General features: G+C 53.1%; 8 protein-coding genes across 8 annotated transcripts; 5 read left to right on the forward strand and 3 right to left on the reverse strand.

The window, feature by feature from the left end:
• Positions 1-432: 432 nt before the first annotated feature.
• On the forward strand, positions 433-2,719 carry COCMIDRAFT_8858 (uncharacterized protein; the record flags this gene model as incomplete). Its single annotated transcript, XM_007693858.1, has 4 exons — positions 433-907; positions 964-1,673; positions 1,850-2,646; positions 2,704-2,719. The coding sequence occupies 4 exons, from the start codon at positions 433-435 to the stop codon at positions 2,717-2,719; spliced, it is 1,998 nt and encodes a 665-aa protein (XP_007692048.1).
• A 1,226-nt stretch (positions 2,720-3,945) lies between these two features.
• On the reverse strand, positions 3,946-4,837 carry COCMIDRAFT_8859 (uncharacterized protein; the record flags this gene model as incomplete). Its single annotated transcript, XM_007693859.1, has 4 exons — positions 3,946-4,283; positions 4,338-4,491; positions 4,550-4,642; positions 4,763-4,837. The coding sequence occupies 4 exons, from the start codon at positions 4,835-4,837 to the stop codon at positions 3,946-3,948; spliced, it is 660 nt and encodes a 219-aa protein (XP_007692049.1).
• A 754-nt stretch (positions 4,838-5,591) lies between these two features.
• COCMIDRAFT_8860 (uncharacterized protein) lies at positions 5,592-6,437 on the reverse strand (the record flags this gene model as incomplete). Its single annotated transcript, XM_007693860.1, has 4 exons — positions 5,592-5,723; positions 5,774-6,102; positions 6,156-6,228; positions 6,282-6,437. 4 exons carry the CDS (start codon positions 6,435-6,437, stop codon positions 5,592-5,594), a joined length of 690 nt encoding a protein of 229 aa, XP_007692050.1.
• Positions 6,438-7,277: 840 nt separating this feature from the next.
• On the forward strand, positions 7,278-10,601 carry COCMIDRAFT_106211 (uncharacterized protein; the record flags this gene model as incomplete). Its single annotated transcript, XM_007693866.1, has 3 exons — positions 7,278-8,354; positions 8,406-8,762; positions 8,811-10,601. The coding sequence occupies 3 exons, from the start codon at positions 7,278-7,280 to the stop codon at positions 10,599-10,601; spliced, it is 3,225 nt and encodes a 1,074-aa protein (XP_007692056.1).
• Positions 10,602-10,646: 45 nt separating this feature from the next.
• Positions 10,647-10,814, forward strand: COCMIDRAFT_106183 (uncharacterized protein; the record flags this gene model as incomplete). Its single annotated transcript, XM_007693867.1, has 1 exon — positions 10,647-10,814. A coding segment is annotated over one exon (168 nt), but the record flags the coding sequence as incomplete, so codon positions are not given.
• A 616-nt stretch (positions 10,815-11,430) lies between these two features.
• On the forward strand, positions 11,431-11,995 carry COCMIDRAFT_106207 (uncharacterized protein; the record flags this gene model as incomplete). Its single annotated transcript, XM_007693868.1, has 3 exons — positions 11,431-11,594; positions 11,756-11,879; positions 11,939-11,995. The coding sequence occupies 3 exons, from the start codon at positions 11,431-11,433 to the stop codon at positions 11,993-11,995; spliced, it is 345 nt and encodes a 114-aa protein (XP_007692058.1).
• Positions 11,996-12,434: 439 nt separating this feature from the next.
• On the reverse strand, positions 12,435-14,021 carry COCMIDRAFT_8863 (uncharacterized protein; the record flags this gene model as incomplete). Its single annotated transcript, XM_007693861.1, has 2 exons — positions 12,435-13,684; positions 13,748-14,021. 2 exons carry the CDS (start codon positions 14,019-14,021, stop codon positions 12,435-12,437), a joined length of 1,524 nt encoding a protein of 507 aa, XP_007692051.1.
• Positions 14,022-14,507: 486 nt separating this feature from the next.
• Positions 14,508-15,542, forward strand: COCMIDRAFT_106178 (uncharacterized protein; the record flags this gene model as incomplete). Its single annotated transcript, XM_007693869.1, has 1 exon — positions 14,508-15,542. The coding sequence occupies one exon, from the start codon at positions 14,508-14,510 to the stop codon at positions 15,540-15,542; it is 1,035 nt and encodes a 344-aa protein (XP_007692059.1).
• Positions 15,543-15,598: the final 56 nt, after the last annotated feature.

Below are 15,598 nucleotides of genomic sequence, written 5' to 3' on the forward strand. Positions count from 1 at the left end.
CGTCGTGGTGTTGAGCGCAACCACGGCGTTGCTGGGTGCCCCCCGTCACGCCTCGGTCAGAGAGCAGAAGGGGGGCTCCAATGGCGAGGGCAGTGATGGGCAGCAGACGAACAGCTCCTCCGTATGGCCGGGCGCGGGTGCGGGTGGCCGACTGGGCTGGCAGCGGTTCGGGAGTTGATGGCGCGGGCTCGCAGTGGGTGCGGCTGCTCGGCGCTAACCCGCAACGGCCGTCACGTGCGGGCCCGTCAACAGTCAAGTCGGTGCTAGCAGCCCGCACCCATTGAACCTCAAACGTCTCTCCATACGCACAGTCGCGCATTCCTGCTGCTGCTGTGTTGCCCACTCGGACCGTTGCTGCTTCGTTGCGACGACACCATAGACCAGAGAGACAAGACCCGCGCGCACAAATCCGCGCCCATGCCTCCTTCCGCCATGCCCATGTCCACCCACGCGACGGCCGGCCAGTCGTCCTTCTCTGCGGGCGTCAATGACACCATCTGGGCCAACCACCAGCCCTTCTCCCCGCCCGACTCTGCCGCCTCTCTCTCGCCCTCACTAGGACTCCATCTGTCGCCTACGACTAGCATTGCTACCCACTCCACCAGTGTAGGGACCACCACTCCACCTGCCCAGACGCCTCAGTCGTCCGATGGCAGCAGGGCCGGCTCCAATGCCGGCCTCAAGAGCAGCCAAAAGGCGTCATCCGGGGATCAAACGAGAGCCTCGGTCGCCGTCGCTTGCGTCCAGTGTCGAAGCAGGCATTTGAAATGCGACGGCGGAGCCCAGTGCTCCCGATGTAGGACCGATAACGTCGAATGCACCTACATCAAGTCACGACGAGGTTGGAAGGGGAAGCGCAAGAACAAGGACGACAATGCTGCGCCTGCCGCCCCTCCCGTCGCCCATGGTGAGTGCCCTGTTCTTTTGCGGCCGCCACATGGTGTTTGTTCCTAACTCGACTAGCATTGTCTGCTGCTGAGGTTGCCGCCAGCAATGGTCACATGTCCTCGCCTGACTACTCGTACAATGGCGACGTGAACCAGCTCAGCCCGTTGCATGGTCTCGGGGTTCGGACAGTTGCCCCGCCAGCTGCTCAGCTTAACCTCAACGGCACTGCCCGCTTGAACCGCTTCGGTCACCATGGGCCCGAGACTGCCGTCCAGGCATTCTACCATTTCTTCTACAACTCACATCCCTTTTGCTTACCCGAGCCAAGGCTACTCGACATCTTCAAGGAGCGCCGGGCCCCTCTTTTAGAATATGCCGTCCAGTTCATTGGTTCAAGCTTCCTGCCTGCTGTTCCTACTGCCATGTATCAGGAGGCACTAGATCGCCAGATCAACACTGGCAACTACTCGAGAGACGGGTGGTCGGTGCAAGCAATGCTGCTTTTTGCCATTGGTCTCCATGCGCACAACCAGGTCCCCCGGGCCGCACAGGTCTTTACCATGGCCCAGGACCTGACGCTTGAAATCCGTCTCCACCGTATCGAGTTTGCTTTGATGAATGGCGAGAACGACGCACAGCTTGAGGAGAGTTGGCGGAGGACGTGGTGGTCCATGTACACAGCAAACGGCATGATGACAGCCGTCAACCCGGGCGTGCAGTTCAGGCTAAAGGATGTACAAACAGACGTCCCGCTTCCTTGCGAGAACATTCAGTACTTCTCAGGCGTAAGTCAAGACCCCTGCACTCCGATCTGACCCTTTTTTTCTTGGCGATGCTTCCCGGCTTGGTCATGGGCTACTGCGCTGCTCACTCTTACTGTACATGACCCGCAGCCACCATTCCGCTTTGGACTGCTCTCGTGCATATCAGAAAGACAAAACGTTACTGACGATGCTCCTAGCAAATACCCTTCCCGTCGACTCTACAAGACTATGACGACTCGGCCTTCCTGCCGTCGTTGGTCACCTTCAGTTCCTTCACCTACCTCATCGACGCCATACGCATCCTAGGCAAAGTCTTTGAATGTGCACGTCTCGACTCGACGTTTGAATACCACGCCGTCGATGTTGTCGACCAGTTCCTGTGCAACTGGCGGCTGCACCTCCCCCAGTCGAAAATGGACATTGTGAACAACGACGGCCACATCGACGAGGTGCTCTTCCAAGCACACATGGTCAATGCAGGCAGCACAATCATGCTGCACCGGCCCCGAAGCAACCTGGGATTCGGCAGAGTCGAAGGCGTCAACATTTGCGTGCAACCAGGCCAAGTCCTGTTACCGACGCAGACGCGCGAAATCCACACAGCAAAGTGTCTCACATCCGCCGAAAACATTTCTTCTCTCATCCGTCTCCCCGGTAACTTACTCTACCACACGCCCTTCTTCACCTGCGTCGTCGTCATGGCATCAGTCGTGCATCTCTCCTACTGGTCCTTCCTCGTGCCCGACGGCCAAGACGACATCATCAAGCAATCCATCCGTCTGGACGTCGGCACCCTGCAACAATACTCCAACACATGGCCCATTGCCAGCGTAGTCCTCGGCCAAGTCAGAGGCGTAGCACATACCCTGTTCAACAGCAAGAAAGCCATGGGTATCCATTTGTGGAGCAATATCGACCAGAACGATATCATTCGTAATGTCATTGAGGAGGGAAGCCACGTGCCACAGCAGCAGTATGCGCAGTTGATTGCTCCGTAAGTTTCTCTTGTTGGTGCCTGGAAGTCAATGTCCCACTAACCTTTCACCTACAGCATGTTGAAGTCATAAACGCGTCCTCGCACCGTCCCCTTGAATGTCTTCATGACCTCTTGTTTATCCCATCGCAATGCGTTCGCTCAAACGCACGCATTTCTTCAACGCAAGCGCACATCATCATTATCAAATGTCATCATCAATGTTATTTTTTTCTTTCCTCATCTTTTCTATCCAGTCTCAAACCGGGACCCTTTTTTTCCTCTCTAGGGTCAAGTTTATTTTGGGATTTTTTTTCTTTTTTTTCTTTCTACAGTTTTGCATAACGAATTAACTAAATGTTTCATATACCAATGTTTTTTTATCTTTCTTTCCCTTTCCCCTTTTTTCACCCTTTTTTTCCCGCGTGTTAGGCTGGCGCGGGATTTGGAAGGTTTCGGACTTTTGTAAGTTCGATGGGATTTTTATTTATTTATTTTTGTCCAGGAGTAGGTTTGGCTGGGTTGGGGTAGGATTAATGGGCAACGCACACATGTAAGAAGGAAGGATTATTTACCAAACAAGGTAAAGAAATGATCGGAATATGTAGGAAATAGAGTTTTCATATATATAAAAGAAGCAAGACAAATGCAATATTTTGGACAACCTGATATGTGCAATCAATAGTGAATAGTTGTTCATAAGAAGAAGAGAAAAAAAAAGTCAAGTACGGGCAGGTAGAGCGAGAGAGTAGGAAGCAGACTGCGTAGCCTCACTGTGTTTAGACGCGAGTTTTCTTTTTCTTTCCTTGCTTGCTTATTTTTGTTTCGTATACGTCCAAGTGGCCATTTCAGGAAAAATATCAGCAGTGCTTTCTTTGTTGTCCTTACCCTATTTTTTTCTTTTTGGAAAAAAAGCAACGGTAAGAGTCTAGCCTGAATGCTTTACTCTTGCGTCAACAGCCAGGGTTCATGCTGCCAGCCAATACTAGTTTTTCTTTTCTCTTACTTTCGAAACGCCTTGAGGAAAGTTAAAAAAAAAGAGAATGCCTAGCAAAACTTGATCATGGTCTCATTCAATGTCAACATGCGCATTTCAACATGCAAATGGTCTAGAGTTTACTTATTCGTCGAAACGCCGGCTAATCCAGCGCCTCATGTGATCATATTCTGCAGAATCCTCGTCCCAAATCCTCCGTCTTCACTAACAATGTTGGAAGCTCCTGGCGCTGCAAATGGTGCAGCTCCAATTCTCATATTCCCATTCGATTCGTGTACCCATTACACTCCTGGCCGTAGCCAGGAGCAAGCTCATGCCCATATCTACAAGTCGGCATCATCCTCATCGGGCAGAGGCATCTGAGCGGCGTTCTCCATCTCCTGTCGGTACTGCTCGAGAACAGCCTGGTCGACGGTAACCTCGGGGGGCGCAAGAGCGGGAGCGGCGACAAAGTCCAGAGACTGGTTGCCGACCAGTTTCCTGGCGAGCCAGAGGAAAGGCTTCTCGAAGTTGTAGTTGGACTTGGCCGAGATGTCGTAGTACTGGAGGTTCTTCTTTCGGTGGAAGGTGATGGACTTTGCCTTGACCTTGCGCTCCTTGACGTCGACCTTGTTGCCGGTGAGGACAATTGGAATGTTCTCGCAGACACGGACCAAGTCACCTGACGGAGTGTTAGTTATCGTGTTTAGTACAGTGGATTAGTTGCAAAACATACGGTGCCAGTTGGGGACGTTCTTGTATGTGATACGCGAGGTCACATCAAACATGATGATACCGCATTGGCCGTTGATGTAGTATCCGTCACGGAGACCACCAAACTTCTCCTGGCCTGCAGTGTCCCAGACATCGAACTGGATGGGGCCAAGGTTCTGTTTTTTTGCGTCGTCAGTAGGGCGCGTGGCGCGGATATGGCATCGGATAACGTACGGTGGTGAAAGCGAGTGGGTGGACTTCGACACCGAGCGTCGCAATGTACTTCTTCTCGAACTCTCCGGTCAAATGGCGCTTGACGAAGGTAGTCTAGGGGCAGGGCTGTCAGTAAACGTGCCATGGCTGGGTCGTATGCAAGCCTTGTCGACTGCGCATCCACCTCAATGGGGGGGCTGCTATCGCAACGGGATGCAAAATGGGACGACATACCTTTCCAGTACCACCGTCACCGACAAGCACGAGCTTGAAGGTCGGGCAGCTGGGTTGGGCGGCAGTCTCGGCCATGGTGTAGTTTGTTGTGGCGGGGGAGAAGGGTGGACGAGACGAGATGCGCAGAGACTGTGGGAGCAAAAAGTGTTAGTTGGAGTCGCACGAGGTCGATGAGCAAAAAGCAGGTCGTGGTGCAGGCTTACGTTGGGCTAAAGAGTGGGGAATGGTGCAGGCGTGTGAAGTGACTTTCCAGAGGGGCAAGAAGAGGTTTTGTTGTGCAAGCTCAAGTGTTGGCCCGCCCCGGGCGGTGTGGATCTCTTGGCACGCCCTCACCTTCTGCAATTTTCGACCTCGCAGGCACAAGGCAGCCCTCTAGGCCGCCGCAGGCTCCCTTTGTCTTTGAAATCAAACGCCCTGGCGAACTGTTGGCCATGCAGCCGGAGCCTCTTTGATTGATTTATTGATTCATGGGCTGATTTGCTTGGCCTGGGCCCAAGGGCAGAAAACACCGGCTATGTTGCTGTTGCAATGCAAATGCTTGTTGGCCCAAACCCAGTGCGCCACGCAGCAAGCGCTGGCGTGCCGTTGCGACTACACAGTATATGCCACTCACCCTCCTCCAGCCACCGTCCGCTGCGACCGGCAAACCATGCCCGGCCACCCAACCCACGACGGGCCCCGGGACGCTCATGCTCGTGGACGTGATGGATGCGCTGTGTGCCCTGCGCCTGATAGATGTATCTGCTCTGCTGTCCCTGTTGTGTCTGCTGTAGAGCCCAAATGCCCCTGACGTCATTCCCAGCCATCCTCTCGCCTCTCGCCTCTCGCCTTACATGGGCAGCAAGTGGCAGCCCAGTAGCCCTCGCCCGCCCCAATTCCTTCGCGGGGTGAGTTGCATTTGCACACTCTCTGCGGGGCCGCCCGAGACATTTGGTCGCAACGCCTTCACGGTAATGGGCACCTGCAACACGTCAGTCCTGCGCCCACGACAATCGGTAGCATGCCAAGTACCCCTTCGTTCTGCGAAACCACCTCTGCCACCCGCGATAGTCTCTCGTGGTTTGTCCAGTCGATCCAGCCAAACTTGGTTATGGTGTCGCCCACCCGTAGTCCTGCTGTCTCGGCCGGACTGCCCGCCACCACGCTATTGACCTTTGCGAAGGGTGCCTCGAGAGTCGCAGGCGGTGCGTTGACTTCTGGTTGCGTCTGCCTCGCCGCTGCCGGGTTGTTTGCCTGCTCTGCCAGGCGCGCGTGGTGTTCGTGGAGGCCCTTTTCGATGCGCGACATGAGGTCCTTGTAGTCGTTCTTCAGCCATATGATGCGCGCCCGCGTCGTCCGTACTGGAGGCAGGTCAGCGACGAAACTACCTTTTAGCATAACGCGCGTAGCCTACTCTGAGCGACATCAATGTCACTACGCGGGAAGCCATCGAGCGTCGTTAGGCCGGTACTCATGCGAACGCCATGCTGCAAGCAACGATCAGATGATGACTAGGCGGCGACATGCTTCTCGTGCGTACCGAATCCAGCACCTGCCCTAGAGCCTTGAGTTCTGCTTCGACGCGGTCCTTTTCTGCGATGAGCTCTTGCAGCGACAACTGCTCCTTGGGTATTCCGTTAGAATGGCCCGACGAGGTTGGTCCCGACGACACCGTGGGCGCATGAATGTCGTCCATGATGGCTGGCTGCTGGCTGCGAGCTGGGGCGCTTTGGTGCTAGAAATTCGCCTGGCGCCCTCTGCCACTAATTGTTCTGCTACTAGTCGGCACGTAGAGTAGTACTTGCAGAGAAAGTGGGGGGGGGGAGTGGAGGGGAGCTCAGGGTGCGGGGCAGCGGCAGCCACAGCCACGGACTCCATGTCCGCCTTCACCATGGCGCCTCTCCCACTCTCCCACCCTCACGCAATCCGTGGTCCAGCCTGCAAAGCCGCGTCACGTGCACATCATCTGCACCCACTGCACCCACTGCGCCTGGCTTGCAACATGCTACTACGTGAGACAGCACCGCGCGCACAGAGGCAGCAACACCACCCGGGGCCACGGCAGCCCGCAGTGGAAGGAGTGCCAGCAGATCAGCGTGCCACTCGTGCTCGTCGCCCATGGCTCCTACCGTCATGATGCTTTTGCAACTCCTCCCACACAGGCGAAAAGCAACGAGGCCGGCCCGCTAGTCGCATCTCGAAACGTGGTCCACTACGCGTCCCCCGGCTGTGTCTGTCCATGGCTCCCGCCTGCCTGCCTTTCCAACTCGCCATACCTGCTCATGAGATCGCCGCCTGCTCATAAGACCCTCGCCTGCTTCGGCCTCACCCATGTGCACCTACCTTCCCAGCCTGCCTCTTCGCGTTTCCCATACAGTGGCTGTTTCCAGCATGCTCGGGCCAGCTGTCTGGCCTCTCTGCTCCTCACTTGTCTCTCCCCAGGCCACCGTCGTTGGATGCAGTAGTTCTTATCTCATGCTGCTTCAACCCTCCATGCGCCCCTTGTCACAGTGCCAACCACTACAACGCTGTTGAGATGGCCTATGTGCTATCGCTCCGTCCTCAGAGCCCCCTCAAGCGTTCCTTTAGCGATAACCCATATCCAAATTCCTGCTCGCCTTTTGACGACAATCTCCATGCACCACTGACCCATGCCACGCTTCGCAACGGCTCCGCCCGTTCTTTCTACTCCCTGAGAGACAATCGAGCCGTTGATCGAGCCCATGCCGATGAGAACACGCCACCCCTGACCTCCCAGTCACTGCTCGACCTAGCTTCTGAGAAGAAGATTTTCCCAGTCACCACTGCACGTGTTGTCGATGAGCCACGGAAGCGAAACTGCGGCCACGATCGACCCCCACCATCCTTCTGCCAGCCAGAACTACTGTCTCCCTCAGACAGGGAGGATTGCTACAAATGGCAGCATGTATCAGAGTCCTGTTCCGAGTATGAAACCGCAGATGGAGAAGGTATGGACCTGGATGAGGACAGTCCCGATGAGAACGATACACATGCGAACAACTTTGCCGAGACACATCTGTTCAACTTGTACGAAGCCATTCACGTGCCACTACCCACTGATCAACCTCCCGACGACACTGGAAGCGAAACGCACGAGCAGTATTGTGCAGCGCCAACCATCACCCAGGCTTCTTCGCAGCCATTCAGGCGGTGGATGAGCACCCTAAAGCGCCGGCATGCCCAGCGGTGGAAAGAGGAGATTATCGACCTACCGCGCTTGTCCATTGATACGGTCAATACCATGTCGGTTGTTTCCCAGCCGCTTGGGCGCATCCCCGAGTCTTCACGGCGGGGAAACGGCTCTTTGACCTCTTCAATGGAATACGTAACCGCGATGAAGTCTACTTCGATAACAGTTGGAAGTACAAGTATCGCTCCTCGCTCTGACGCTGGCCTGCCGAGCAGGGTTCGTTTGGCCAACAGAAGCAGCAACCTCTCTGAAGCTCGCCGATCACTCGACAGTCACCGTGGCGCGCTAGGACCTGTGCTGGATGAGAGCGCCTGGCTTCGAGCGCTGCAACGCCGTAAAGTTGTCGAGGAGCTGATTGCTTCGGAAGAGAGCTACATTGCAGATCTCAAAGTTCTAATCAACGTGTGTAGTCCTCCAATTGACATGACTCGAGCTACCCGCTAACCTATTCAGGACTACTTTATGATTCTCACTGCCCTCCCTACTCTACCAGGACACACCAAATCATCTATACAGCAAAACCTATTTCAGATTCTACAGCTTCACGAGGATCTGCTTGCAGAGCTTCATCAGGTCATCCCCCATGCCGACTTCACAAAGAGTGCGAACCAGGAAGCACTCCCTGCAACAAAAGCCAAGCACATTTGCTTCAACAGTGCGGACGTCACTCCAGGTCGCCTTGCCGAACACAGAGTCACCCGACGGCTCAGACACTCCTTAGAGATAGGAAGATCTCCGGAATGCAGATCACGTGGACTGGCAACGGATACTGAAACGGCTGGGAATATCGCCAAGATCTTTAATAAACATGTTCGCTCTTCATCCCAAAACTGAAAAGGCCAAGCTGACAAGGTTTAGATGAGACGATTCTTCACCTATGAAGAGTATGGCGCACACTGGACGACCATGTCTCAAGACCTGACTTCCATATGCAAGGGCCTGCATGGCTGGCAAGAGTACGAAAGAGGCGTCGAGGCTTTGCAAAAGGTGATTGCTTCACAGAATAATCGCGAAGCTGGCAGCAAAAAGGCGCTGAGCTTCTCGGACCTCCTAATCAAGCCTATCCAGAGGGTCTGCAAATATCCACTTCTCTTCGACGATTTGTGTCGCCATACTCCCGTTTACGACGATCCGGAGGCGCACGCTGAACTTGAGAAGGCTCTCTTTCGTCTACAAGAAACGATTCGCGAAGTGAACAAAGCCAAAGATGATCCCCAAACTCGAAAACTTATTGAAATCACCTGGCAGCTGCAAGATCGGCTCGCGTTCCAAGAACACAAGATCTCTAGAGCCCTCGTCTTTCGCATGCTCGGCCATGTGCTGCTTTGTGGTGTCCTGCATGTGGCATACCAGACGCCCGATCGCATCAAAGGATCATATATGGTGTGCGTACTGTATAGGTCGTGTCTGGTGCTTGCAACAGCAAGCAGATTTCATACTCCTTACACCGTTGTCGCCTCGATTGCTCTTGCCAATGCAAGCATCGAAGACGCCGACAATGGTCGTGGGATACAATGTCATACCGCACCACATACATGGAAATTCGTATTCGAGCATGGCCATCGTCTACACGAAATGATCTTGACTGCGTGTTCTTCTGTAGAAGAGGAAGCATGGAAAAATCAGCTTCGTGAGCGCATTGTTTACGAGACGCACGACTTTGTCGAAGGCCAATCCACCATGCAAGACATGTTTACATCAATAACCCTTGACCTTAAATCCCTTGGTCCTGTTTTTGGTCATGCGAACAGCTTGGTGCGACGCATGTCGGTTCATCGAGCGGCGACCTTGGGTGCAAAGACAAATACGAACCAAGTCATCATCAAGAATACCCAGGCTCAGAAATTTCCCGATTCCTCCCCACCGCTGTCCCCTGGTATGGTTGCGAGATCACAATCGCATCTATCCCCAAATCACATTCCCACACTAGTACCGAGACGAGCCGAGCGCATTCGCCTTGAGCACGTCTTGGAAGATGTATGGACAAAAGACGCTTTGCCATTCCCAGGCATGTCCAGTAGGCGAATGGAGAACCAAATCAGAGCATCGGCCAACTCAGTCATGCGGAAACTGAGCATGGCAAGCATTGCCAGTAACTTCTCGCGTCGCTCACCCAGTCTTTCGAACACAAGCAATTCAAAATCGGATGATTCGTCGAAAGGCCGAGTTTGTAAGGCGCCTCATGGAACCGTACGGTCTCATTCAGCAGCTGAGCGACGACCAGTACCAGCTGTTGTAGACTTCCACAGCGCCCCAGCCGCATTCTTACCAATCGACTTTGAAGTGGAAGATCCGCGGCCTTCTAGCAGACATCGACGCCTTGCAAACTGTACGGCAGACACAGAAATACCGGTTGAGAAGTCTTTACAGGCCAAGCCAAAGAAAGTCCGACGTCTTTCCAGTCACATGATTGGCATACCACGCTCGGAATCTGCGAGACGCGCGATACAGAGAACTCCTTCTCACGAATCAGCAGCAAAAGCATTGCGCGCAGCACCTCCGCGCGTAGATGCTGAAACGGGCACGGAGAACAAGAAGATGAAGGTGGGACGGATGAAGGGACGCGAAACCAAGTCAGGCTCACCATGCGCCACTCCTTCGAGGAAATTCTTGAAAAGCAAGAACAGAATATTTAATCTTTTCCGATGACTTTAGATGCGTGCGGGTGTGGATGATCGAGTTGGATCATGAGGCTTGCAGGTAATGACGGTTGAGGAGGTGCAAAGTGAACAAACTTCTATGATGGAGCTATCACGACCTAACGATACACTACATCCTTGCGGTAACAGCAAGATAAGATATGGACATTACGACCGACACGATAGACAAGGCGATACGCACGACATGATGGCGATCAATTGATATTAATGCAAGGCACCCGCAGGAACCTGAGAATCGGTGGAGATGGCATGACGTCATTGGCTGTGGGCTGTGGGGTTGAGCTGACACGCGATCGTGTGATGGAGGGATCCATTGCAAAAAGACACGTATATTTGGATAGCAACAACAAGGCTAGAACCAACAACGTCATCTCTAGACATGAAACGTGGCATGATATTTCCCCCCTTCTTGATGCATCTGTGTGAGATTTGGTTTGGTGAGAGGGGAAAATGTCACATGGTCGTGTTTGTTGCGGCCGAATGTCAACAATGAGACCGCAAGCCAGCCAAAGACCCGCCCGTCAGCCTCAAGTTCCGGCATGAGCCGCAAGGCTAATCACGTACACGGTGTGAAGGCTTGCGTATCCCCATATTTTGACTTTAGCATGCCATGCTTCGAGAACGTAGGCCCAAGCTTGGCAATGACGTAGTGTCTCCGGTCATAGCTCACGAGCTTGCTAAATAGCCCCTCCAAAGCTTCCCCTCCATCCACCACCACATTCTCACAGAACACACATACTCAAATCTAGCATTCAAGCTATCTCTCTGCTTCATTCAATAGCTCTTCTAAACCGATCAAACCCGACACATCAGCAACAATGGCTCGCGGAAACTCTCCTCACTCTCAAGTCTTCTACAAGGGCAGCACCGGCGATCAGTTCACCGTCTTCGTCGAGAGCGAGGAGCAGCTTAGGAAGTGGAAGGCAGACAGCAGTATCCCCATGACAGAGGTTGTCGCTGGCTGGAAGATTTTGGTCCCTGAGTAGGTTCTTCCTTGTGTTCTTGGGCTCCGCTCAAAGTGAAGCTCGAAAGTTGTTTGTTCGTCGCTGAATAGGACCACCGACTGCATGGGGAGCTTCAGTGAGCGATAATGCACAGAAATGAAAAGAATCATGAAAGAATCAACTAATGATTTATGAATAGACACGGCAAGCAAGGCATTCTCAACACCGCTAGCAAGGGCCAGCTTGAGAACGAGTTCGGCACTAGCAACGAAGATGAGGTCATGAAGAAGATCCTCACCGACGGCGCTGTCCAATCTTCCGAGGTCAGTAGTTCCTTCCTCTCTCTTCATACTCTCTGATCACTGACACGAATGGTACACAGAACCCGGAACGCATCGGCATCACCAACGAGACTCAGGGCCCACGTATCGCCCACTAGGCGTGTTCCATTTGGCTTCTTTGAGAAGCAGTGACGATGACTTGACTTCTTTCTACTTCGATATGATATCATGATTTTGCAAGGACAGCTTGCTCCTGGCCTGGAAGATTGGTCGGCTGGCTGGAAAGGGTAGATAGTTTGCAACATCTGTGCTGAAAAGCCAGGCGACTGCACCCAATTATTTACTAAGCAAATAATTTACGGATGAATGAAAGATAATTATCCAAATTATACTTTGGCTGTTTGAAACCCAGAAACTGATTAGCATCCGTCACATACATCGTGCAGGTTCATAGAGCACTTGGTGTTCATAAATTAATTACAGCAATGTAACGGTTTCTACGGATACCTCGGATTACCAACCACGCATGTAAGGCACGTGACTTTGATGTTATCAAATCTGGAGTGAGGGATAGCAGCGCAACAACCACTGGCAATCTCAATAAGAACACTTACCACAATACCCACAGTCATCAGCCGAGCATGCAGTATAATCCGGCTCAGATCCCGAATCATACTCACTGCCATAGTACGAATCATACCGCCTGCTCACACCAACAAAATCCTCCTGCTCCTCCTCCTCCTCATCATCATCATCATCATCAAGTCCATTCTCAACCGGAGAATCCGCCCGCCCCTTACCCTCTTCCTTCCCATTACCCTCCCACCTCTCCCTCAACCACCACGGCAACGCCTCTTGCCCCTCCGCAGCCTGCATCCTAACCTCCAATTTCTCCTTCCCTGGACAATATACCTCCATCAACACATCAGTCCCACTGTGACTTTTCTCCCGCGCAATCCTCACCAACTCGCGTAACAACACTGCAAACTTTTCAATCCCAGTGCTATTCTCGACTGCCCAGTCCTGTACGTCGGGCTCGACGTTGCGGACGGAGATGTCGGTGAATAGGCCGTGGCCGTCGTGGTAGGCGGTTATGAAGTTTGGGATGCGTTTGAGCCAGAGTTGGGGGAGGATGTCGGTCATGTCTATTTTTTTGAAGTTTTTGGCGGAGCGGGTTTTGAGGTCGAAGAGGGTGGTGTGAGGGGGGATGGTGGAGGTGGAGGGGATGATGGTGGGGGCTTGGATGGTGAGGGCTTGAAGGGAGTGGATGAGATGTTTTTCGGGGGAGGCGTTTTTTTCCTTGTCTTCATTTTTAGCATTAGTGTTGTTGTTGTTGTCTTCGTTGGGACCGGACCGAGGAGGTGGAGTGGTGTCTTCGGGTAAGAGGTCGAGGATGTAGCCGTCGCTTTCGAAGCGGAGGAGATGAGTTAGGCCGCCGAATTTGTAGCAGATGATGCGTTGGTGGGAGATGGAGTTTTTGACGTCGTCCTCCCAGGTGGTGTAGGCTTCGGGGAAAGTGTGGCCGTAGCCTCGGACGCCTTCGATGAGTTCCTTGGGGTCGTTTTCTTTGCGGACGAGGAAGACAGTGCGGTTGATTACTTGGAGGTTGAAGCGGAAGGGTTTGTCGACGCCGCGGGCGAAGCGGAGGAGGTTTCCTAGTGTGCTGCCGCAGGCGAAGATGTCGATGTCGTCAGTGCGGTAGCGATAGTCTTGTTCGAGCACGGCGTTGACAGCGGGTGCCATGGGATAGGATGGATTTTTTGCGGCGTTTAAGTCGCGGAAGTATTGGCCACTGTCTTCTTTCAGGCGTTGTGGCTCTGTGAGAGGCGTCCATTTTGGGGGTTTTCCTGGGTAGGTTTAAAGTTAGACAAAGATGGAAACTGAAGATGATCATATGAAATTATACTTACCTGGTACGACAATAGTAGGACTTGTTTCGTTTGTCCAGTTGTAGGATGCAACGTACTCGCAGCCAGATATCTCGGTAGAGTGTGAGGTAGTATTCGCTCCCACGTCAAGGTCTGACGCGCTGATCGTATGGAAGAGATCTCCGAGAGGGCGTTTCGTAAAATCAGGCTTCGGTTGTTCCCTGACCTTGTTGAAATATGGATATCTACCGCCTTGGCCTTGCCCTCTTCGTGGAGCAAAGCCGCCTCTGCTGCTAGTGCCTGTGAATGGATTCATCGTGGCAGTGTTTGCAATAGAATCCAAAAAGGGCGAAATCAATGTTGGGTTGTTATGCTGGCCAGGAATTGAGTCCTGATTCCAAGGCTTCTTCCTGAAGGCGGCGGCAAGCTGCTCTTAATCAGTTCATGCTGCCTGGACAAGGCTGAGGCAATTGCGGCGTGGTTTGCTCAACATACACAAAAGGATGGTACAGCGCACAGCTGATAGGCTTCGATCGGTCTAGTTCCCACCATGCCATGCAGGCAAACGTATCGAATTGCTTTGCCGCATTGTAGAGGGCGGGGTTTGTCTTCCAATCGTTTGCACAGCCTGCTATCGGAGAGGCGTCTCGTATGCGCTGTGCCTTCTACCACCAGGTCACCCATTATGCCTTGAGTCGTTCAAAAGAACCAAGAATTCTCATAAAGTACATGCAGAAAATACACAACTTTCAACTCTTTGAAACAAAAATATCTATCCGCAAGACATTAGCCTTTGACACACATGGCGGACCAAACGGCTGCAGCAAAGCGAGCTGCGGGGCTGACGAAGCTCTTCAACGCCGTCATCCATGGCCATCGCGAACTCAAGACGGCATCTGATGGCGGCCGATTCCTGGAAGCGCTGTGTGCCCAGGAGGATGCATCCAAGTGCGTGGAGTGTTTGGTCGCAGCTCCTGGCGGCTTGGGCGCGGTTGCGAAGGCGTTCCGTTTCTCGGGCGATGGCGCTTTCCTGAACGGCTTGGCCTCTTCCGTCCTTCTACATCTCTCCCAACCATCCGTCAAACAACTTTACGGCGGTCAATTCCTTGAGCGCGTTCTGGAGGCTATTGTGCAGCCTCCAACATTCTGGAACACGCTTGTGCAGGCACATACTACTGAGCTTCTCTCCGAAGACGGCACGCGCGCCTTTGCGTGGCTGTTGCTCGAGCTGTTACGCAGTCGCTCCAATGATATACCAGATGTGCGATCCATCGCTGAACAAGTCACCAGTGATAAATCGCTCATCGATTCGGAGTCTCTAGATGTCCGCAATCTAGGCCAGAAAATCAAGCACGTCCTAGAAAGCACATCTGATGATTCTGTCGATGGCCCCGGTGGCAGGCACGACAACGACAAAGCGGACTACCGCAAGATCAAGCTATTGCCAACACCAGATGAATTTGTGTCGGACGCGCAGCCGTTTTACAGGCGTGCGGATGTTGTTGCTTCGGCCGCTCCAGAAGGCCGCAGCCTGATGCATCTCGACAATCAATTTCGCCTGCTTCGCGAGGATCTTCTAGGTGAATTGCGCAACGACTTTCAGATTGCCATTGGTAAGAAGAAGGGGCGGCGTAAAGTAATCCTCGAAAAACTGCAATATGCTGGTATTGACTGCGGTCCGTATACGAAACACAAACCTTGCTCGTTGAAGCTTCGTTGTCCAAATGGTATCCCTCAACTACGCAACCTCAAACACGTACTCGGGCCCAACGGCTGCTGTAGCAGAATTTCAATGAAATTGCCCGTGCTCCGCACGGGCCTATCACCTCAACGATAATATCACCTCAATGATAACGATATATTTCAATCGTACATTTAAGCTAAGTAAATATA

This window comes from Bipolaris oryzae (genome assembly GCF_000523455.1).
Source record: "Bipolaris oryzae ATCC 44560 unplaced genomic scaffold scaffold_185, whole genome shotgun sequence".
Classification (NCBI taxonomy): Eukaryota; Fungi; Ascomycota; class Dothideomycetes; order Pleosporales; family Pleosporaceae; genus Bipolaris; species Bipolaris oryzae.